This window comes from Chelonoidis abingdonii, chromosome 1, assembly GCF_003597395.2.
Source record: "Chelonoidis abingdonii isolate Lonesome George chromosome 1, CheloAbing_2.0, whole genome shotgun sequence".
NCBI lineage: Eukaryota > Metazoa > Chordata > Testudines > Testudinidae > Chelonoidis > Chelonoidis abingdonii.
Window position 1 is genome coordinate 340,547,468 of NC_133769.1, and position 24,611 is coordinate 340,572,078.

The window sequence follows — 24,611 nt, forward strand, 5'->3', positions numbered from 1 at the left end:
TTGTCCATATGTCTCCGCCTGTTCCACCTACATTAAAAGATCTTCTTGAGACATAGCAACAACAATAGAAGCTGCAGTCGCTATCCTCAGTTTTGTCTTCTTCATCAACCTGACCAGCCTCTTAAGGTTTAGGATGATGACGACTTCTCCAGAAGATAATTGAACAAAGCTTTGAGCACTTTTGGTTGAGGGACAAGATCTAAATCTCCAGGAAATGGGAGAACTTCTGCAGGACAATTTTTTTCTTCTCATCATCTCCTGAGGCTGAAGAGAGAATAAAAAAGGGATGTGGAGGAGCCTGAAACTCCAGAGAATATCTGTACCACTTGTATGAAGTCAAGTCCCACTATGTCGGAAAATTGGGAAATTCTACTCCTTAGGCCTATTTCTGGACTGAGGCAGGCCCTCGGCAGTAATACTGATAGCTTGGATTGGAAGGAGAGATTGAAAGCATTCCCTGATCTAGGCTTCCCTATGCTATGCCAGGTCTTACCCCTGCAAAAAGAAAAATCCCTTCTCTTGGTCCATCATTGTGAGTAACAACAAAAGAGCTTCTGCCTTTATATTACACCTGGCAGTTCACCTGAGTTTTGGGGGAGGAGCTAGAGTTTGTGGAAAGAAGTGAAGATCTGGAGTACTTTGGAACCTTTTTTCCTTTTGGGTTTTTTTTTTTTTTTTGGCTGTCCTTCGGAAGTGATTGCTCCATTGAAGGACTGGTCTCTTATCAGCTGATGCTCTGTTTTGCCCTACAGCCTGCATAGGGTAGGATCTTGAGCCTCATCTTCATCATCCAGTAGGTAATCAGAGAAAAGGCCAAGGAACTTCTCTGAGAAATCCTCAGGAAGATGGAGAGTCCAAAAAGACACTAAATTCCTTGACAAGTCAATCAATTATTCACATAAAAACCTGGGAAAGACCTTAGACATTGTTCCTTTAGAGGTGGATTGGACCAAATGGTCTGGAGGGTTGGACTTATCCTTAAGGAGTCCTTGATGGGTGAGTAAGCCCAGTTTGCTGAATCCAAGGACTGAAGTGGACTCATCAGTCCTTGCAGAGGTGTCTTTGGAGCAATCTCAACTGATGTGAGGATGACACAGAGGTCTCAAAAATCTATTCACCATCCAAATCCCTCTCCCTCACAGAGCAAGGTTAGACTCATAGACTTTAAGGACAGAAAGGACAATCATGATCATCTAGTCTAACATCCTGCACATTGCAGGATACAGAACCTTGCCCACCTAGTGCTGTAATAGACCCACAATCCCTGGCTGAGTTACTGAAATCCTCAAAACATGATTTAAAGACTTCAAGTTACAGAGAATCTGCCCTACACACTAGTTTAAACCTGCAAATGATCCTGTGCCCCATGCTGCAGAGAATGGTGAACGCCCCCACTCCCTACCCCCTAAGGTCTCTTATTAATGTGACCTGGGGAAAATTCCTTCCCAACATGAAATATGGTGATCAGTAAGATCCTGAGGAGGTACAAGAGCCAGAAGTAAGACACCTGTGAAAGAATTCTCTGTAGTAACTCAGAGCACCCGCCTGAGTCTCATCACCGGCCATTGAAGATATTTGCTGCCAGTAGTCATAGATCAGCTATATGCCTTAGTAGGCAGTCTCTTCATACCATCTCCTCCATGAACTTATCAAGCTCAATCTTGAAGCCAGTTAGTTTTGTTTTTTTTCTCCACTGCTGCCCTTGGAAGGCTGTTCTGCAGACTGTGAGCAATAATGGCAGAGTTTCCCTTCTGTGGCTCCCAAGAGGGTATCTTCCTCAGAGATGTAGTACCACTTGGCCCTTAATCTATTCCTTTTGGCTGGCTCCAATATGCTGGGAGGGAGGGGTATAAAACCAAGAGCATAATTCCTCTTCTCCACACAAAAAATGTCTTCCTCTACAGCTCATTCTGCTCTAAAAGGTGACTCCCAAACCAAGAGCAGTAATGGATAAGGTGAGAGTGCTCAGTTTCCTCTAGAGACAGAAAATCTAAGGTTGGGAGGAAGGATTGTCAAAGTCTCAGAGCAATGTGGACATGTCTGATTGTCTCTGACGCTTTTAAGAAGAGAGGTGCATCCAAAATATTTTATGCTAGGGCGAGGTCAGAATCTAGAATTCCCTATTTTAGAGAGGGTGGATTTACCGTATTTAAATATAGTTAAATTTACATTTGGGGACAGTACTGCAGTCACACAAGGAAAAATGATACAACTTTATCAAAAGTAAAAAAATTACTTACTATGTTCACATATTTTTAAATATTTCTATTGCTATAAAAGAGCAAATCTGTTCATACTATACATATAAGTGCAGTAAATAACAAACATACAATACATTTGAGAATAATCTTTTAAGATTCTAGCAATGCATTCCTTATTTCAGAATAAATAAATAAATAAATCTTACCGATTTTCTTAACATGTCTCCAATGATCACACCTGTAAAAGTATCCCATTCCTATGAAGGAAAAAAAAAAAACTTAGACAAGGCATAGGGATATCTTAAAGCACACAATATAATTGTTACAGATAAAGTATAGGGTGATCTGAGAATAGGAATACAGGGGTCTAAGGAGTCACCCAGCTCCTGCTGACATAAATCTCAAATAAGGGGTTAAAGGCATGGATTTATGAGAAAAGATAAAAGAAGCTAAACGAACGTAACTTGACTAAGCAAAGTATAGATATAGGGAACATGATATACATTAAAGCCAAGAACTTAGTAGGATTCAAACAGGCATTAGAGATTTCTATGAATAATATGATCATCAAGAATTATAACAGCATGGACTAAAAAACAAAAACAACATCTATAACAAAAAAGCCTCCTAAGAGTTATCATGTTTCAGTACATAAGCCAACTGAAAGCTTTCCTGTGAGTAGTTTCTCCAATAAGGAACCTATTTTCAAAGGTATTTAGGTGCCTAAAGATGTGTTTAAATCAATGGGAGTTATGCACCTAACCTGTTAAGGAATTTTGTAAATCCCACTAGGTACCTGTCTACAACTTTAGGAACATTATTACCTTTGAAAATCTTGCCACAACTACCTGCTTTTGGATTCTTGCATTTTCCTCTGAAGCAGCTAGTACTAGACTAGATACACCCTGATCTGATCTGCTTCCTATTACCATTTTGCCATATGTGAAAGGTATAATCACCAAAAAAAGAGGGATTATTTACTGTCATACACTGTGATATAACAGAAAACTCTGACTAAATTAAGAAAGCAAAAAGCAAATAAAACTTCTTGACGATGAGATCTATTAGACAGCAGTGCAGTCATCCAAAATGAGTACTGTGGGTTACTGTAGCCTTGGCTGGATAATTTTTTAATTTTTTTTTTTTTGCTGGGCACAATACTTCAGGTAAAGGAGAAAAGGGGTAGACCAAATAACTTAATAGTGTACGTATATTACATCATTAATATCTATGATTCTATGGCCAGGGGTTAATTTATTATAATTTAAAATATATATAAAAACGATAATAGAGGTTTTTCTTATTTAAGGAAAATAGCATTTTTCTCACTTGTCAATCCACACATCCACTTGACTTTTGTCTGTGACATTACACAATCAAAAGTCAACAGCATCAACTACACAGCAGAGCGTTCTATGGATCCATCCATCCAGTTAAATATTGATGCCATTCCATCTCTCCCAAGATTCTTTACAGCCAGTGACTTAGCAAATTAGAAGCAAATTATTTATTAACCATTCAAACATAAAAAGGCATATACATTATAAATATACTGCTACTGCACAAAAAATGAATAAAGGACTCCTGCTCCAAAAACTGAAAAATATGTAAAATTTATGTAAACATGATAAAGTAATAATACCGAAATGCATATAAACCAGATGCAGCAAGCATCAGTATACAAAGACTAAGAGGGACCATTTCTTCCTTTACAACCATGCCCCACTCCCATAGTAGGTGTGTTCCTCTTGAACCACAAAATTGTTGACCGGTAAGGGAAGACTCATGAGCACAAGAGACAGAGACAGTAGCAAGACCTACACTATAGAATTCACTAGCAAAAGACATGCAACTTTCAGAGCTAAACACAAAACATCTCTTCCACTTTGATTTCCATCAATAAATTTGTCTCATAAATAAGTACTCAACTAATCAAGTATCAGAGGAGTAGCCGTGTAAGTCTGGATCTGTAAAAAGCAAAAAAGAGTCCTGTGGCACCTTATAGACAGATGTATTGGAGCATAAGCTTTCGTGGGTGAATACGTCTGACAAAAATTCATCTTTCTCTCCTGCTGCAGAGGCCATCTCACTTCTTTCAATCCCTTAACCTTTTCAACATATATTTACATATCACATTCAAACTTCTCATCCTCATCATCACCCTACGTCTTGTCTGTTGTTTACTACCACTCTCCTAGTTGGGATCTGCATGCTAATTCTGATCACTTTCCCGTCAGAGCCTTCTCTAACAAACACACTGAACTTTCTTCCATTCTCTCTACATTCCCACATGTCCATCTTGATCCTGGAAGCCAAGCAGCTGCCTTCTCCTTAAAACCCCTGTTTAAAATGTACTTTTCCACAATCTCTCCAGCGATGGCCTATATTTCCAATCTTTGCTTTTTTACAGTACTTACATTATCTTGGAAAAGTTCAGGGTGCATTCCTCTTACAAAATGCAAAGCAAACATTAGTTGATCAGCCTGAAATAAGAGCAAGATAAATGGATAAATACATTTGTTAGACATCACTGCCACGCTTTTCTAATTTTACTTCTGAGTAAAGCTAGCTAACAGAACCATAGTCATTAAGCACCTATCCTGATCAGTACAGCAGCAATATTTTTAGTTTCAAGTAACTGGTAACATGGAGCTTCACTCAGGTAACTATCTTGGGGTGATATATGGTGCAACTAGAGATGGACTCAAACCACAACTCCAGATCTGAATACCCCCCAAATTTTGCAGGAAGAGAGGGACGGCATTTTAACCAAAAAACACGAATTATTTTAGAAACAATAAAAATTTGAAATGTTTGAAATAATGTGCTCTGCTGATGCAGGAGGTAAAATTTCCAGCAGTAACTCAATGGGATAAAGGGTGCAGATATCTAAGTCAAGATTTTCAAAAACAAGTGTTTGTATTGAAATCATATTTTGACATCAAGTTGGTAATGTGGAATTGGAAAGTGGCTGATGAATAGCTCTTCCTTCCCATCAAGTACAGCTGTTTAGATTCCTTATCTGATGGAGATGGCCTAGATTGAATTTGATGGTTCCTCTTATTCATAGCCTCCATCACAAGAGAGTTGAGATTTGAGTGGGAGAAGAATTACCCTATTCCTTTGTGTGGAATGTAGTATTTCTGATTTACACACTTACAGGTTGATGGAATTGTGGCAGATGTTTGTCTCAGGACATGTCTGGGAGATAAAGAGTGCCTCATTGATAGGCAGGGCAACCTTTCCTTGGGGACTGTTGTTCATGATATCAATCAGGGAATGTTTGAACTCTTGCACCTCCTCAAGTGGGACTTGAAGGGGGAATGCTAGACTTTTCATCTACCTAGAAGGGCGGGGGTGGCATTACAACCTTGTCTGGAAATGAACAGGACTTTCCAGATAGAGGAGAGATCTCCTCTGAGACTCCTGTTCCTCTTGTATATCTTCCAGTACCCGAGAAGTGTGTGTACCGAGGTGTGTGGTGCCAATGTGCACTTTATTATAGGACAGTCTGTAGGAGCCGATCATTGGTACAGTACTGGTGGTTACCAGTGCTTTCTCTTAGGCATCCGATGGAGTTGGTTGCCAAAGTGGGTCCATGGATCCCTGTAAACTCACTTAGGAAGCGTATAAGGGAAGGGACTCCAATGATAATCATAATCTCTGGATCTATGATGTCTGGTAGGTTCCCCAGGAGCAACTTTATGAAAGGGGATACGAGGGATAAGCTAGAATGATACCAGGATGGATCCCTGTACCGATCCCTGAGTCAGAGGAGTCTTCCCCTGAATCAGAACATCCTCTGATGTTCTAATCAGTACCAAAGCTGGAATTTTAAACCAGTCCCAACATGCTGCTTTGGTAGCTGTATTGTGGAGGTGGAGCTGGTAGATCCTCCCATAAATGGAGATTCAGGTTCATCAGAAATAATGAGATTCTCTGAAGAAAGGAACCTGGAAAAAGCTGGAGGGCTCTGATATCTTTCACCCGAACTTAGAGTTAGGGTGGTGAGATGGAAGCTATTGTGGTACTGAGATGACTGAAGGGGCATGTCCCCTTTCAGAGGCACTGCAAGATACCAGTACTGGGGCATGAATGACAGCCCTGTCAGTGTCTCACGGTGCCATAAGGGATCAGAAGGTGCCACTGTGGTAGCTGCTCTTGTGTGGCACCTCCGAGCAGAACTGCTTCCTTGGTAGTGATGTTATGGTACCAGACTCAGTAGGAGACTCTACTTTATTTTTACAGAGCTGAGAGGTCTCCTAAGAGTGGGTCTTAGATGATGATCTGCCTCTCTTCTTCATTTCCCTGCTGCAGGAGGCATGTTTCCTCTCTTTTGAAGTTTTATTGTCTGGGGTTGCAGAAAAAGTAGCAACAGTGACCAAGAGTGTCTGTGCTATAAAGGTCATACTCATTAGTATGAGCTTAAGTCTAACCTTTCTGTTGTTCTTGGGTCTGCCCTAAAAACCCAGAAAGACCTTTCATTTGACTGGGGAAAAGGACCTGCAGCAAGTCTCACACATCTTAAACCCTTGGGTTTTAAGCATAACAATTATGCTCCAACACAAAAGAAAAAGAGGAGCTGCCCCCTTTCTTTGACCCACAAAAAATAAAGTGAAATAAAGGTATTATGAAAATAAATAATGCAAAAAGAGAAACAATTAAACCATATAAATAAAACAGTCATTGACAAGTTAAAGCAAAAAGCTGAAAACAGCAGGTAGTAGAACTATCCATCTCAAGTTGCAGGTGGATGAGAAGGAACAGAGTGGTGCCTCTCTACATACTCTCTTTCAGAGCATGAGGCACCATTCTGCACAGGCACAGGCCCCCAAATACTACTTTGCAGTCTTCGGTTGAGAGTGCACAGGCACGCACAAATCCTCTAGTGGAGCATCCGTGGGAACACATATTCGAAGAATAACAGCAGGATAATCACTCATCAATCCTGCCTGTAAGAAATCTAAGGCTTGTGTTGCTTATGATGTGAAGTCTTTCATGTTACTGTCCTTCCTGTCTTTTGCTGCCAACACAAGGATAAATTCACATCTTTGTTCCAGGTTGACTCTCAGAGTATGAACCACTGGAGTGGTCTGTAGTAAATCTGTGCCCAGAGCACCTGGCCATTGCATCAAACCATTGTACCCAAAAGAGAGGGGACAAATCTCATTAGGGTGACAAGGTCCAAAATACAGGTGTCACCAGCTGGTCCAGTTTCTGTAATCTCTTCTCTTACAATAAATCCTTTCTCTGTTTTTGGTGTCTGTCAGGGGCCCATAAGGATCATTTCCTATGAGGGGATGAAAACAGGCTTCTTGTGGTTCAGATCAAAGAATGTACACCTGCATTCCAGTGTGTCTCAGGTCCATACTATCTGAGTGTGCCTCTTTTTAATAATGTATATGTAGTATGTGTTCATTTTTTAAAAGTCAAAATTAAATAATGCAAAGAATGTCTGACCCATTTAATTTACCAGTATGCAACTGCTTTTATTTTTATTGAAAACATCCTTTACTTAGATATCATTTCATATAGAACAGTTTAGACATTAAAACATCAGGCAATGCCATAGTTCAGCTGGAAACCGACTCATGAACTAGTTCATTTCTACACCAAGCCACCATATAAATCCCAGTTTTTCCAGTAAATTCACATTTAATGCTAACATATAGCATTTTAAATTCATCCATAAACCCTAGCAAACCAAAGGGTCAGATGTGGTAACATCAGTGATCTCACAACAAAAGTAAATGATAATGATTCATTCTGATATCTTGAGGTTATGTTCCTAAACAACCATTTATCTTCTACAGAGTACCATTTTGCTGAACTCAAGGTGAAAAATTTTCAAAAAGAAGATAAACTATGTACATACTCGTAAGTGTGGGATGATTAACAACATAAAAACAAAATTGTGGCATAGTTTTTAATTATTCCAGGGTAAAGTAAAACTGAATGTCATTTGCTGTGCTATTTTACAAATATTCTATCCTTTCCAATTGTATTTTATAGAATGTATGTTTTCAGGCTGGAAAGTGGTTGAGAAGTGCACATGAGAAAAAAAGTTTGATTAATGATTTGCTGAGCTTCTCCTTAACAACTGCAAAAGTCTATTGCTAAATGAGATAGAGACAAAAGTAAGTAACAACAGTGTTCCACATTCAACTGGGATAAGAACACCAATAACAATTACTAGTTTCTATGTGTGCCTCTGATTCTTTATTTGAAAGCTTGGTGGCTTGGCAAACAGCTGAGGCAGTGAGCTAGTGCTGAAGATGGGATGTGAGGGCAGACATAAAGGCCTATGACTTGGTGGAAATAAATAAGAGAAACAGGAGAGTTTTGATGGACCTCCCAAGAAAGCTCTAAGAAAAAGAGTTTAAACTGTTGACACTGACAAGAGCCAACAATGAGACTCAATTCAAAAAATAACTTAACTGGATATCAAACTAATTTCAAATGAATCAAGATCACCTGAGGTGGAAGTTGCATAAAACTTTTTCAGAAATGAAGACTAGGAGAGTTACATTCAAATCAAATGTAAATTGATGTCCTTTCTGACTGGAAATTAGTACATGGACTCTGAGCAGCAGGTGAACTTACTAAGTGAACACAAGAAAGCAGTCATATATGGGACAAAGAGTCAAAAGCATCCCAACTGAAACAATACCTGTGATATCATGGAAGAAACAAGAAAGTTAACTGTGGCATATAGGAAAAACAGCAAGAGCAGAGGACAAACATCTGTGGAGTCTTTTGACCCAGTCACCAACAACAGGTATTTTACTCTTGGGAAGGGGAAAAAAAGGAGGGCAGAAAAATAAAAGGAAACTAGATAACTTAAATATGGACAGAAACCCCTGGGGATGATACTAGGCAGCAAATTACATAAGAGTTGTGATTCAATAAGACAACAAAAGATGAATATAATTATGTAGCAATATGTTGCTAAGGAAATAGGTAATATTCCTGTCCCTATACAGTTTTGGAGTATGGCATTCAATTCTGTAAATCTCAGAAATATATTGACATATTGAAGGTAGTGAACAGAAGAGCAATTAGATAACCAGATAAAATTAAGACTTTGAAAATGTAGGCTAAATAACAGGAAAAACTGCCTAACAATGAGATCTATTACTGTTTAGAATAGTTTTCCAAGAGAACTGATAAAAGATGCACTGCTTGGGACATTTCAACAAAGTTTGGATCAAATACTAAAAAATGTACCAGAGGAAAAACAATCTAAGTGTACTATAGGAAAGAAGATGGGTCATTTTCATCTTCAACATCTACGATTCTAATAAACAGGATAATTTAATTTTACTTCAGATTAGTTGTGTTAACTAATATTATATGTGATTTATAGAAAGACATTGGCTTTCTTATACAGATTATTAGGCAAGCCTGCTCTGGAGCATTAGGTATTTATAAACAAAATATGTGGGTATTTAAATCATAATACAGAAAAACATCATAGCCAAAATAAGGTATATCAGGTATATTTGGGATATAGAGGAAAAATATGAAGATCAATTAATGCTGTAGGACAGGGCCTACAGGCCACAGGCCTGTAAGATATTTATCTGAGGCAAACAAGGCCTCAGGCCTCAAGATGTGCTGTCACGAGTAGCTAACCAATGAATGAGTCTATGTCACAAGATGAAACAGTTACAATAGATATGTTAATGCTGATATTTAGGAAATATATACTGTAATATACCATTTAATTCCATTTAAAATACATTTGGGATTCTTGCAGACATAGAGAGTCAGCAGTGTATTTACCACGAGTTGTTATTGTGACTGAGTGACATAAATGTTATCGAGTATAAGAGGAACTAACAAGTTAACCTTTGAAAAACATGGCACCCCAAAATTAGTGGCGTGTGGAAGTATAGATAAGGAAAAGGGATTGAAATTTTCATAAATATGTATGAACCTCAATGGGCATCAGCATAACAAATTATAAAAGTGTATTCCAGATTGCATGCCTTGGGAGACACCAGCATGACAACCATTGGTGATGATGATGAGAAAGATAATGACTGACACTTTGGAGTTCCCGAGCAGGAGATCTGAGTGAGGGCTGAACATTTTGTACTATTGCTCTATCTGCTGTTGTATTTCAGGGCTTGTGGGACTGTTCATCTGTTTAGTGGATTTGTTAATCAATGGACTGTTGATAAATTGCAACTGTTTCCTGTGTGATCCTCAAGTCTCTCATTCTAATAATACTGGTAATAATCTTTCTGATGCTGTAGCGTCTCAGGAGACTGAACCCTTATCGGATACTGTAGTTTAAGAGATTAATCAATAATCAATACACCAATCCATCAGTTAGGTTAAAACACTTCACCATGTTCAAATTGTCAGATTGGTTAGTCCATCAAAAAAAAAAAAAAACAATTTTATTAAGAAGTCTACTGTTACAAAAGAGGTCAATGATTTTTCAGTGTCTCTTCATTTCCTTTTCAGTCCACTGTGTCTAGCATATTAACATATAAAATCCTACTTTCTCTCTATTCTTAAACAGTCCAGTGGTGTCATATTGCTGTCAATTGACACAACAGCAAAAATTAACAGTGAAGCACTCTCTGGCTTGTGGTTTAATACTATGTTGATTGATGATAACCCAGAAGACCTTTCATTAAAATAAAGAGCTGGCTTCAGTCTAACAAAGGTCCATATGCTAAATCTTGAAAAATGCAGCTCAACACTTGAAGACTAAAGTGCTTTCTAATTCCCTATTCACACCTTATTGGGTATATATACACATGTATAATCCCATTTACACAATAGTATTAATTTTATAAAATAAGTGTTACAGTCTAATTGTAAACATGCCTTGGGTACTAAGCAAATATTTGTTTAATGATCTACAACAACAGAGGAAAAATACTATTCAAGCTAAATTAAAAAAAACAACACTGCACATATACAAAAAAGTGTATAAGGATGCTCAAGTAACACAACCACTTTATCTTTTCTGTGTGCAGTAGAAGAACCTTAGGTTGCATCTACATTTCCAAATGTATTTCTACATTTTATTGCTGAATCTAATCATCAGGGTGCTTTTAAAAAAACCTAAATATTTATAACTATTAATATTAAATTGTTGATTCTAAACCACACTGTGAAGTACTGTTAAGAATAAAATTCAAGCCAGTGAATTTTATGTGTGTGTTTTTTTTAATTGTGTATGTATTATTGTTTTTGTTGATATTACTGTGGTAGTGCTGAAGAGTGAAAAGGTTCCAATTAGGGATCAGGGACCTATTGTGCAGGGCACTGTACAAGCACACACACATAAAACAAAAAAGATTCAAGAAGGATGGAGAGCCAAAGCCATTTCTGCCACTTCTTAAACAAGAACAATATGTTTGATGAGGACCAACTTGTATCCTCTGCTGCAGTTCTGCAGAGGCTAGAGCAGCCTCAGCACTGAAAGAACCCCATGATCTCTGCATAAGGTTAAAAGAGAGACAGTACATATACTAGGTTGCTGATGGGGCACAGAGGTCATTTTTTCTCCTAAAGCGGCCACAATGCTGCTCTGTTTTGGTGTATTACCCTGCTGAAGAACAATTACATGATACAAAGCCAGCTCACAAAAGCTAATGTACCCATTACTCATACATACTCAGAATTTAGTATTATAGTATATACAGTGAACCAAAATACTGCATATGTGAAGCGGGCCAAGTTATGGTTGCTGTGAGAATATAGTTTCACATTTAGTACAGAAAAGATCAAAGAAAATGCATCTTACCTTAAACAAGCAGCGACAGACATATTCATACACCATGTGTTTTAATGAGCTGATAAGAGACGTAATTCTTTCTTCAGTATTTTCTGAATCCTGAAAAAAATTAGTTTGAACATGAAAAGTTCAGCTGCACAAAAACACGCATTTATGTATGTATGTGCAAATGCCTAGAGTGCACAATGGGCACTTAGGGCTGAGGATCCAGCCCATGTGTTTAAAGTCATACACCTAAATAAGTGGCCTAATTTTCAGAGTTGCTGAGCACTCGGATTTCCTACTGATCTCACTTGCAGCCCCCAATGACTGTATTTAATGTCCCAAAACACAGATTTAGACATCTAAATTTAAATACTCAGATATGAACGTTCTGGCTTTAGTCATGGAAAATAGGCTGAATATTCAAAACATTGGTGACAAATTCCAGCGGATCTGAACCTGAAACCATTTCCACATAAACTATTATACTTCCCATTGCTCTACTCAGATACTACACCAAGAAAAATAGACTAAACTGGCAACTCAGGAGACTGTTTCTCTAAACCACAGACTAGGCACATTGCAGGAAGCAATAGCACAAGTTTCTCCATACTGCCCCACCCATGTTTTAAACCAGCCTTGAAGGAACCACATCTGAGGCCTGGTCTACACTACCACATTTAGCAGCGTTAAACCGATTTTACGCTGCATCTGTCCACACAACGAAGCCCTTTATATCGATATAAAGGGCTCTTACCGATTTCTGTACTCCTCTCCGATGAGGCTAGTAGCACTTGAAATTCGATATTGCCATGTGGATGGGTTAGTATGGCCGAATTCGCACGGTATTGCCTCCGGGAGCCCATCTAAGTGCACCCTTGTGACCTCTCTGGAAAGCCATTTGAACTCGGATGACTGCCAGGTAGACAGGAAAAGCCCGCGAACTTTGAATATCATTTCCTGTTGGCCAGCGGGAGAGTTTACAGCAGGGACCACTGCACGCAGCTCATCACCACAGGTAACAATGCAGTTCCTGAGAATCAAAAAAGAGCTCCAGCATGGACCGCCATGGAGTACTGGATCTGATCACTGGTATGGGGAGAGGGTTCAGTGCTAACAGAACTCCGTCCAAAAGACGAAATGAAAAAATATTTGAAAAAATTTCCAAGCCATGATGGACAGAGGCCACACCAGGGACTCAGTACAGTCGTGTGAAGTTAAGGAGCTCAGACAGCATACCAGAAACCAAGAAGCAACGAAAGTCCGGGGCAGGGCGAAAACATGCATTCTATGCTGTCTGCATGCAATTCTAGGTGTCAGCCACCATACCCACCCGTCCATGGATTCGAGGTGGGTGGTAATCGCAGCCATGCTGAGGATTCTGCGGACGCGGAAAATGAGGAGGAAGAGAGGACGGGCTTGTAGAGAGCACATAGCACTCCGTTCTTCTCCAACAGCCAGGAGCTTTTCTCACTCTAACGAATTACCTCCCAGCCCTCCCAAGCAACTATCCCAGACAATGAAGCCATGGAAGGACCTCTGGTGAGTGTATTGTAAATATAAGACATGGTTTAAAGCAAGTGTTTTTTAATGATTGATTTGCCCTGAGGACTTGGGATGCATTCGCAGCCAGTACAGTTACTGGAAAGTCTGTTAACATGTCTGGGGATGGAGCGAAATCATCCAGGGACATCTCCATGAGGCTCTCCTGGAATACTACAAGCCTTCAGAAGGTTTCTGGGCAGCTGCTTTACTCCGTCCTCCATGGTAGGATGCTGACCACGCCATGCATGTAGCAAGTAATATGCATCACTGCATGACAAAGCCTAGCTGCATATGGTCCAGTGATTGCTGGCATTCAAGCAACATCCGTTTTTTTCTCGCTGTGTTACCCTCAGGAAGTGATATCGTTCACGGTAACTTGTTGAAATTCAGGAATTTAAGTAAGGGACAGAGATGGCCATTCCTACTGGGCTGTTAGCCTGCTGGTTAAAGAAATCTTTCCCTGCAGGTAGCCAAGCGGGGGGGGAGAGGTGACTGGCGCTCAGCTTTTCCACGTTGCTAGGAGGATCTTTCCTGCTACCAGCCACGTGGTTGGGGTGGGAAAAAGAGGGGGTGTTAGCATGATCTTCATGATATCAGCCACACAGTTGGGGGGGGAAAGGGAGTGTTTAGCAGTGATCTTCCATCATACCAGCACGAGGGTGGTTTCTGCTGCTGCACGTTAACAGGAAAGAGCAGCACTCAACGGGTTTGCTTGCTATTTAGGAAGGAGGGCGCTGAATAGATGAAGTCTGCAGAAGACGAAGACAATGGCTACCATGGCCGCAACAGCCGAATTCTGCTGTTTCTGTGATCTGTAACACCAAAGCGCAGGCACTCAAATTAGATGCAAATGCGACTGTAGTGAAATCACATGTGCTATGTAAGGTGATATAGTGTTGTTCACCGTGAGATAATTGATCATTGTTTTTCTAAATGTATCTTTTTAAATACTTCTCTCCCTTTTTTCCCTCCTCGTGCAGCTGCAAATTTTTCAAGCCTCCTACTCTCCTCGAAGGCTATCTCAGATAAGCAGCGGAAAAAAAGACGCGAGAAGAAATGTTTTCGGAAATCATGGAAGTGACCCGCAATGAAAAAGCTCATCTGAATGAGTAGAAGGACTGGTTAGTACGATATGCCAGTGACCGGGAGGACAGGAGGGACCAATGTGAGGACAGAGAGACACTCGAGATGAGAGGAGAGATGCTCAAGATGAGAGGGGGTGGCAGGAAGATCAGTGGTGGCGGGAGCAACTCGTGCGGTGCGTGATCAACTGACATGCTCCGGCGTATGGTGGAGCTTCAGGAATGGCAGCAGGATCACAGAGTGCCGCTGCAGCCCCTGTATAACCCCTCCCCCTCACCATGTTCCTTAGCCTCCTCACCACCAGACGAGTAAGAACTCGTGGGCGTAGGCTATGTGCACCCCCCACTCCACCCCAGTGGACAGCCACCAAAAGGCTCTCATTATTAGAATTTTTTTTTTGTGCCTTTTACTTCGCTACTATTGTCCTCGCAAACCCCACTTGGGCTACCTTGTCAGTTCTCTCCCTCTTTTTATAATTAAGTAATAAAGAATACATGATTTTTAAATGAGAATGACTTTATTTCCTTAGAAAGCAAGCTGTGATCGAAGGGAGTGGATGGGTGGCTTACAGAGAATGCGTCAATCAAGGGGAGTGGGTTCATCAAGGAGAAACAAAACAGAACAGTCACACTGTACCCTGACCAGTGATTAAACTGGTTTTCAAAGCTTCTCTAATGCGCACCGCTTCCAGGTGTGCTCTTTTAATCACCCTGGTGTCTGGCTGTGCGTAATCAGCGGCCAGGTGATTTACCTCAGGCTCCCACCGCGCCATAAATGTCTCCTTGGCTGAGGTCTGAGTGAGTGAGTAATGTGTGCCAGCGCGCCTTTAAACGGCAAAATGCACATTCTACCACAATTATGCACTTGCTCAGCCTGTAGTTGAACAGCTCCTAACTACTGTCCAGGCTGCCTGTGTATGGCTTCATGAGCCATGGCATCAAGGGATAGGCTGGGTCCCCCAAGATAACTACAGGCATTTCAACATCCCCAACTGTTATTTTCCGGTCTGGGAAGTAATTTCCTTGCTGCAGCCGTTTAAACAGAGTAGTGTTCCTGAAAACGCGAGCGTCATGAACCCTTCCCAGCCATCCCACGTGGATGTTGGTGAAATGTCCCTTGTGATGCACCAGTGCTTGCAGCACCATGGAAAAGTACCCTTTGCGGTTTATGTAGTGGGTGCCCTGGTGCTCCGGTGCCAAGATAGGGATATGGGTTCTATCTATCGCCCCACTACAGTTAGAGAATCCCATTGCAGCAAAGCCATCAACTATGACCTGGGCATTTCCCAGAGTCTTAACCTTTCGTAGCAGCAGCTTAATGATTGCTTTGGCTACTTGCATCACAGCAGCCTCCACAGTAGATGTGCCCACTCCAAATTGATTCCCGACTGACCGGTAGCTGTCTGGCGTTGCAAGCTTCCACAGGGCTATTGCCACTCGCTTCTCCACTGTGAGGGCTGCTCTCATCTTGGTATTCTGGCGCTTCAGGGAAGGGGAAAGCAAGTCACAAAGTTCCATGAAAGTGCCCTTATGCATGCAAAAGTTTCGCAGCCACTGGGAATCATTCCACACCTGCAACACTATGCGGTCCCACCAGTCTGTGCTTGTTTCCCGGGCCCAAAATCGGTGATCAATGGCTAGAACCTGCCCCATTACCAGCAGGATCTCCAAAGCGCAGGGGCCCGCAGTTTGTGTCCATGTCCTCATCACTCTCATCGCCGCTCTGCCGTAGCCGCCACCTCCTCGCCTGTCTTTGCACGTCCTGGGTCAGCATTGACTGCACGAGAATGTGCGAGGTGTTTAAAATGTCTATGATTGCTGTCTTGAGCTCGGCAGGGTCCATGCTTGCCGTGGAATGGCATCTGCACAGTTCACCCAGGAAAAAAGGCGCGAAACGGTTGGCTGCTGCTGCTTTCACGGAAGAAGGGGTAAGGCTGTACCCAGAAGCACCAGAGGCAATGTTTTTTGCTCCGTCAGGCACTGGGATCTCAACTCAGCATTCTAATGGCCAGGGGAGACTGCGGGAACTATGGATAGCTACCCACAGGGCAACGCTCAGGAAATCGTCGCTAGCCTCGGTACATGCACGCACACCGCCAAATTAATGTGCTTAGTGTGGCTGCATTCACTCGACTTTATACAATCTGTTTTAAAAAATCGGTTTCTGTAAAATCGGAATAATCTCGTAGTGTAGATATACCCTAAGAATGAAAGAATAGTTCATTCTCCATTCTCATTAAATCCTTCGTCTCCAATAGCCTTCATATGCTGATAGCTTGCCCTCACTGCTGACTTATTAATTATTATTATACATTTAAATTGCAGTTGCATCTAGACACTCAACCCAGGTTGGGCCACATTGTACCAGGCATTATACAAAACATCTAGAAAATGGCAATCCTAGCCCCCAAAGCATTTACTATCTAAAAGACAAAACATAGCAGGAGGATGAAACAAACAAGGGTATCAGGATGAGGGTTGAGGAGATGGGGGTGTAATAAAAATAATAGTATCTGTACGGTTTTTGGCTAATCAACAGCAGTAAGCACAATTTGCACATGCTTAGCCATTATGTAAGCATTATGAAGAAGGACCTGAAGAAGGATAATGTGGCTTTACAAATTGACTTGATGGGAAGTTTTCCCACATATATAGGGTAACTCAGGAGAAAGTTTGAAGATGCTTGTCAGAGCAGTAGAAAAGCAGGTAATCAACTTTACAATAGGATATTAGGATGGATAGGTAGTATGGTGCTAAATTGTGAAAAGTTTTGAAAATAGATACAAGAAGTTAGTGTTTGATGTTATGGAAAGAGGTGGGGCCAGTGGAGGATTGCAGGGAGGGGTCTTTATATAGTCAGAGTAATGAGCCAGCAAAATGGTCTTAGCAGCAGCATTCTGAATGGCCTTGAAGGGGTGGCAAGAGGGCAGAGAGAAAAGGTCAGATCTTGGAAATGTGGTTCAGGAAGATGTGGTAACATTTAGTCACAGCCTTAATTTGTGGGGTTAATGAGAAGACTGATCTGAAGATGAATCCAAGATTACGGGCCTGAGCAACAGGGAGAGTGTATATATTATCCACCATGACAAAGGGGGAAGAAAATGGGCTTGTGGGGACAGGAACTATGTTCTGGTCATACTAGTTGTATTCAAACTAGTGAAAGGTTCCATTTCCTCTTACTAAACTACTGAAACTTTCAGAACCCCAAGCCTTTGCTCCTTCCCTTATTCTGTCCCTTACTGGAAGAATTTGCTTTATTCACAGATTAGTCACTGAAGAGCCTATATTTAAATAAAAAAAACCTCAAGATTCCCTGTAGTCAACCTTGTATTTTCATACATACTGTAATCTTAGCCAAAGAGCCTAAACTACAAAAAAAGAGGTTACTTAGGTAGCGCAGTAACTAGAGTTCTTCAAAATATGTCCCCTTCAGGTGTACCTGTGCCCTATGCTTTTGATCAGAGATTTCTGGTAGCAGTACCCATTCAGCCCATGCATATGTCCCACACATCCTTGTGGCCCAGGCCAAGGCTACATGGGGCTGTGTCGGTGAACCATCCTCTGTTCCCTCTCCACTGCAAAGTCCCACAGGGGAGGCTCTGAAACAGAGGGGTAGTGGAGCACCCACAGAGACATCCATCTGAAAAAATTCCCATCACTGCAAAAGGTGAGTTACCGCTCCTTCAGGTGACTCCCAAGCAGCACCTCACTAAAGAGAGGGGACGTTCAGAGCAGAGTCCAATACAGAAGAATTGCATTGCCTACATCAGCATCTGATCTTTCCCCAGGCACCAGGGCATAGTGATTAGAGAAAGTATGAACAGAGAAAGTTGCTACTCCACAAACGTGTGCAATTGGTACATCCTTTAATATGGCCACAGATGTAGATAGTGCTCCTGTGGAATGTGCTATCACTCTCAAGGGAGGCTGAACATGAATACTGTTGTAACAGATCTTAACACAACCAGAGATCCACTTTGATAACCTCTATTTTGAAATTACTGAACCCTTGTTCCTGTCAGCAATGGATGCAAATAATCTAGGAGATCTTCTAAATTGTTTGGTCCTATCTAGATAGAAGGCTAATGCCCTCCTGACATCTAGGGTATGGAACATGGCTTCTTGACTAATCTGATGCAGTTTGGGGAAAAACACAGGAGATGAATAGTTTGATTAATATGAAATTCAAAGGACACCTTAAGTAAAAATCTTGGATGAGTCCATAGTGACATTTTCTGTCTGGTGAATAACTTAAATGTTGGTACTGCCATTAAAGTCCCCAATTCTCCAACCCTTCAGGAAGAAGAAGTAATAGCTACCAGGAAGGCTGTCTTCAGATGATAAATCTAATAGAAAACACATAGCTAATGACTCAAAAGGATGTTTCACAAGGCAATTAAGGAGTAGGTTCAGGTCTCAGCTAGAAGGAGGATCTCTGACTTGTGGGGAGATATTTGAAAAACCTCTTAGGAATCTTGCCATAATTGGGTGAGCAAAAAGTGAAAAACCCTCTAGGGGTGTGTTAAAAGCTGTTATTGCTATTAAGTGAACCTTAATGGAATTCATAGAAAGACTGGATGTTTCCTAACTGGTAATTCAATATCTTAAGAAGAAGAGAGCGAGTTGGCGAAATCTGATGATAATTACATCAAAGATAATATTGTTTTCATTTCTGGAAGTAAGTATTTCTTATAGATTTTTTTTCTGTTATTTAATACAATGTATTGTACCTCTGATAAACAGGATATCTCTATTCCTGAGAGCCATCAAGGAAACATATTTGGAGCCCTAGAAAGATCCTGTCAACGGGGTGAAATGTTCAACTGTCATCCTAAGTCAGTAGGCACGGACCAACTGAAAACTGCTGTGAAGAGTGAGAGGTCAGTCTCACTAGACAAGAATACCAAACTTGTCTTGGCCATGTTGGTGCTATCAGTGTGACTCTGGCCTGATTTTGTTTGATCTTGCTGAGAACCTTTAACAGTAATGGTGTTGGTGAATACACATAGAGAAGTCCTTTGATCCCTCAGGGACTGGGGATTAAGACCTCCCCTGGAGCAATACCTGATGCAATTTGCGTTGGCTGCCATGGCAAACAGAGCAATCTCCAGGAAACCCCAAGCTAAGAACATCTTGTGGAAGACTTGGGAGTTCAGTTCCCATTCATAATTTAGAAAGAAATGAATGCTGAAGTTGTCTGTCTTGGTGTTCTGAATATCACAGAATCATAGAAGATTATGGTTGGAAGAGACTTCAGGAGGTCATCTAGTCCAATCCCTTGCCCAACTAAACCCCAAATATGTGTGAGGTAATAAGCTGAGATGACTATCTGGTTGGCTATGCACCAATTCCAGAGTTTTATCAATTCAGCATAGGGTGATAGGGAATATTCTCCTCCTTGACAGTTGATATAATACATGCAAGCCACACTGTCATTATCCTTACTGACTTGGATCTGATAAGAGGTAGAAAGTGTATGCAAGCATTTTTAACTGCTCTCATTTCCAAAAGACTGATGTGGAGAAGCTACTCTTATAGTATCCAATTTTCCCTGCACCTTATGAAGGCCCAGATGTGCCCCCCAAACCAAAAGTGAAGCATCAGATATTATCACTCTGGTAGGGGAATTCTGAAATAATGGAACACATGCACAGGTTTTTGTCAGGTCCTTCCACCAGCTGACTGAACGTAAGAACCCACTGAGGAACAGACAGTAACCAGCATAGGCTCTGTTTCCTTGGATTGAAGCCATCCCTGTAGAACTCAGAGATGTAATCCGGCATGCTGCACTACAAAGACACAAGCTGGCATGGATCCCAGCAGTTGAAGATAAGTTACTTGAGGAGAGCCCTGAATCTTTGAGATGAAATTCACTAATGCAAGAAATCTGCTGGAAGGGAGATACATTCTGCCTGTCACTGTATCCAGGGAAGTTCCTATGAAGTTTAGACACTGTAGTGGAGTCACAAGGATTTTTTGAAGTTGATTTGAAGGCCCAGTCTGTGAAACAGAGAACATGTCATTTTACTAACACTGATACTGATACTATTTGCTCTGATCAACAATTATATCCAAATGACACATGTGATCAGCAATTACCACCAGAATCTCTGGGAGTACTCATGGGACAGAAGATAGGCTGAAAGGCCACACCCTGGAGGGTAGTGCTTGTTGTTGTGTGAAAGGAGAATAGCAACATGAAAATATGCATCTTTTAAGTCGACAGTTGCGAACCAATCTCCTAAATATAACGAGGGAATTATTGCTGCAAGGGTCATCATCATGAATTTCTGCTGTTTTACATATCTGTTTAGAGACCTGAGGTCTAAAACTGGCCTTCACTCTCCCTTCTTTTTGGGAAACAAGAAGTATTTTGAATAGACTCTCCTTTTCCTGTGCTGTACAGGAATTAGTTCTATTGCTCCTAAACATATAAGTGAGGCCACCTCAAGTGCAAGCAATGGATTGTGATAGGGGTCCCTGAAGAGCTATAAGGAGGATGAATGGGTAGGAGGGATAGACTTGAAATCAATAGTGTAATCAGATGTTATGACTTCCAAAATCCATTTGTCTGATGTTACGTTCTCCATGCAGCCTGAAAATGGAAGAGGGAGGAGGGTATGATGTTGCAACTGTACAACCCTGGTGATTGAATGGGTGTGATTCTTGATCAAGCTATCAAAACTCTCGCATAGAGGTTGTAGATGGCTGAGAAGATGTAGCTATAGCTGAAAGAGGTTTTGTTCTTAGACTATCTTGGTCTCTTGGTTGGGGGTTCAGATGGTCTATGATAAGTTGCATATGGGGATGAGTGTGCTATTTGTGTCATCTGAGACCTATTAAATCTCCTCTTATTTACAGGAGTATACATACTTACAGATCTCAGCAGAGCTCTCGAGTCCTTTAAAGTGTGGAGAGATATAGCCATCAAGTCTTGCAACTGCAAAGGGGAGGTCTTTGATGGTACTCTGGTCCTCTCTGGGGAAGCCTAATACCTGGAGCCAAGATACTCTTCTCATGACCAGAGTAATAGATATAGACCAGGCTGCAGTATCTGCAGCATTCAAGGAGGCCTGGAGCGATGTCTTTGCCAGGAACTGACCATGTTGTATAATGGCCTTTAATTGGTCACAATGTACCTCTAGCAGGTGCTCAATAATGCAATTGAATTTGTCGCAATTGAAATAGTCTTATATGGCTCTGAGTGCCTGATGGTTCACTATTCTGAAGAGTGGCTAAAGAGTAAGATTTGTGTCCAGAAAGATCAAACTTCCTGTGTTCCTTAGTGTACAGGGCAGACTTTGAGCAATGTTGTCTGCCTTGTTCATTAATGGTCTCAACTACTAGGGAATTCAGAGCCGAGTGAGAAAATACGAACTCCAATTCCATGGCAGGGACATAACACATTTTATCTGCCCTGTTGCAGGTAGGCTGGGGTACGCCAAACTGTCTTAGTAGGTTCCATCAGAGCTTCATTGTCTGAAACGGCAATTCTTATAGATGTCAAAGTGTGTAAAATATCTAGAAATTTATGATGGGATTCCTGAACCTCCTCTAAGCGTGTCAGTAATTTGCTTAATCAGATCCTGAAACTGTCTGACGTTATCCACCACTGAAGATGGTGGATGCATCACAGTTTCATCAGGCAATGAGGAGGAAATATTAATAAGAGGTGTCATCTCCTTATTCAGCCTTGCTTCTTGAAGGTCTCCTCTGGCATAGGTGGTAGTAGAGCAGTTTGAGGAGAATGGAAGCTTCTCTTTTCCTTTCCAGTGCAAAGACCTCATTGCAAATTGTTGATCATAGATCACCCATGGTCCCAGCAAGGCCACTGAGGGGGCCTATATGGCATAGCTGGAGACATCCGTCTGTGATCCTGATATGTGATGTCATTTGAAGTCTATCCTTCTGTAATACATCAATGTAAAGGGGAGAGCTAAGTGTCTTAGAACAGGCAACGGAATCATGTGCTAAAATTTAAGAGTCTAAAGAGTCCTCTTCCACATATTCCAAAGGGAGCACAGATGTTCAGCTTGCAAAGCAGATAGGGGGAGTAAGGTACTCCAGATAACTGAGTGGCAAATGACAAACCTCTAGCACCAATTAACAAAGGATACTCAAGCACCAAACATACTATCAGGTCTTTAAGGTACCTAAATTCTTGGAGTATTGATGTTGTCGAAGACAGGGTTGAGTGAGAACCTGTGGAGGATGGCTTTGGTACCAATGCAGGTGGTACCGAGTGTTGGGGTATGTAAGGGTTAAACAAAAATGTGGGTAACCACTATAGGGAGTAAAGGCACAGGCAGGCACTGTCTCTTCGCTTGATAAATAAAGTTGCCACCATTTTCCCTCCCCTTCTGCTTGTTAAGAATAGATACGCGTTGTAGCTGTATAAGGAATGTGGTTGTCTGAGGGATACCCTTTGGGTGAAGTGTTATCTACCCACTCCCTTCCTTTCCCAGTTACATAAACATGCTCGAGGTCATGGCCCCTTCCTCCCTGATTAAGGGAACTTATGGCTACAATTATTGCAAAGAAATGTATCTTCAAGGTAAAAATGTCTGTAGAATATGCTTAATGCTGTAAACAGTAAACGGGCAGATATAATTATATTCAGTATATAGCTATAAATATTCATTATATGGGCATTCATATTATCAAATACAGGTTTGGGGAGTGTTGTAGTAAATGTGGGTATTTACATATTAACTTATATATAAGAGCATGAGGTGATTAACTCAGTGCTTACTCAACATTTGGGTCGAGGGGAACAAGTAGCAAAAGAAAGAAGCCCGTTTATTCAATCCACCTCTGGGTCCCCCTGTTCCTTCTTTTCATCTCCAACCCTGAGCACTTGGCATGGGAGTGAGACACCTCCATTTCCATCAGTATGGTAGATAACCAAGTGGTCTTTGTTATCGTTGACTTTCACGTTACCAGCACCTAGTGTTGTTCAGGGACATGCTTAGAACTCTTCTCAACAGTGTCTCTGTCACTTTGGGTACAGGCACCCAAAAATATCACTGAGTCTGTGTTAGATAACTGACTCCTCTTTGCCTTTGCAGTACTGGCATCACTCTGCGTCTGCAAGCAACTCCCCTTGGAACTTGAGGTCTCAATAGCCTTCTTGTGCATTGGTGACTGAACTCTTCTTGGAGATTTACTCCTTATTTCCTTCGGCTTAGAAGTAGATGTTGAGGCTACCTATGCTGAGGACTTCAGTACATAGATGTATTCGCTGCTGCAGTACTGCCTATCCCTCTAACAGTCTCTGGTGACTGAGATCTTGATTGAGTGGATGGCGCACTGGTGGTAATGGGAAGTCTATGCCCCGGCGGGGAGGTGGGGGTTGTCCCTCCATCCCTGGATCCGAAACTGGTTATAGAACTTACTCCATCATCAGGAGTTTAAACTTGATATCCATATTTTTATAGGATCTACTCTTGAAGGAAGTACAGATTTGGGAGATATGAATATCACTCAAACAGTGGAGGCACTGGGAATGCCTGTCACTGATCAGAATAGCTTCATGACAGGAAAGGCATCTCTTGAATCCCGGGAAGGCCCAGCATTATTGAGCAAAATAATGAAAAAGACCCCTAGAAGAGGAAAGTGATTAAAAATTATCTAACTGTATCTATGAAAATATATGGTTTCAGAGTAGCAGCCATGTTAGTCTGTATCTGAAAAAAGAACAGGAGTACTTGTGGCACCTTAGAGACTAACAAATTTATTTGAGCATAAGCCCTTTCGCGTGGGCTACCAGCTCACTTCTTCGGATGCATAGAATGGAACAATATATGAGGAGATATATATACACATACAGAGAGCATGAAAAGGTGGGAGTTGTCTTTACCAACTCTGAGAGGCCAAATAAGTAAGAGAAAAAACTTTTGAAGTGATAATCAAGATAGCCCAATACAGACAGTTTGATAAGAAGTGTGGAGAATATTTAAAAGGGAGATAGATTCATGTTTGTAATGTATCATGAGGGATAGCCGTGTTAAGTCCTGGATCTGTAAAAGAAGCAAAGAATCC

At 41.2% G+C, this 24,611-nt stretch overlaps 1 protein-coding gene across 1 annotated transcript in view; it reads right to left on the minus strand.

Moving 5' to 3' along the window:
* DYNC2H1 (dynein cytoplasmic 2 heavy chain 1) overlaps positions 1 to 24,611 on the minus strand; it is a 423,384-nt gene that overhangs the window by 219,778 nt on the left and 178,995 nt on the right. The window contains 3 exon segments of the mRNA XM_075066411.1: positions 2,408 to 2,458; positions 4,619 to 4,684; positions 11,971 to 12,060. Of these exon segments, the coding sequence (XP_074922512.1) occupies positions 2,408 to 2,458; positions 4,619 to 4,684; positions 11,971 to 12,060 (207 nt within the window).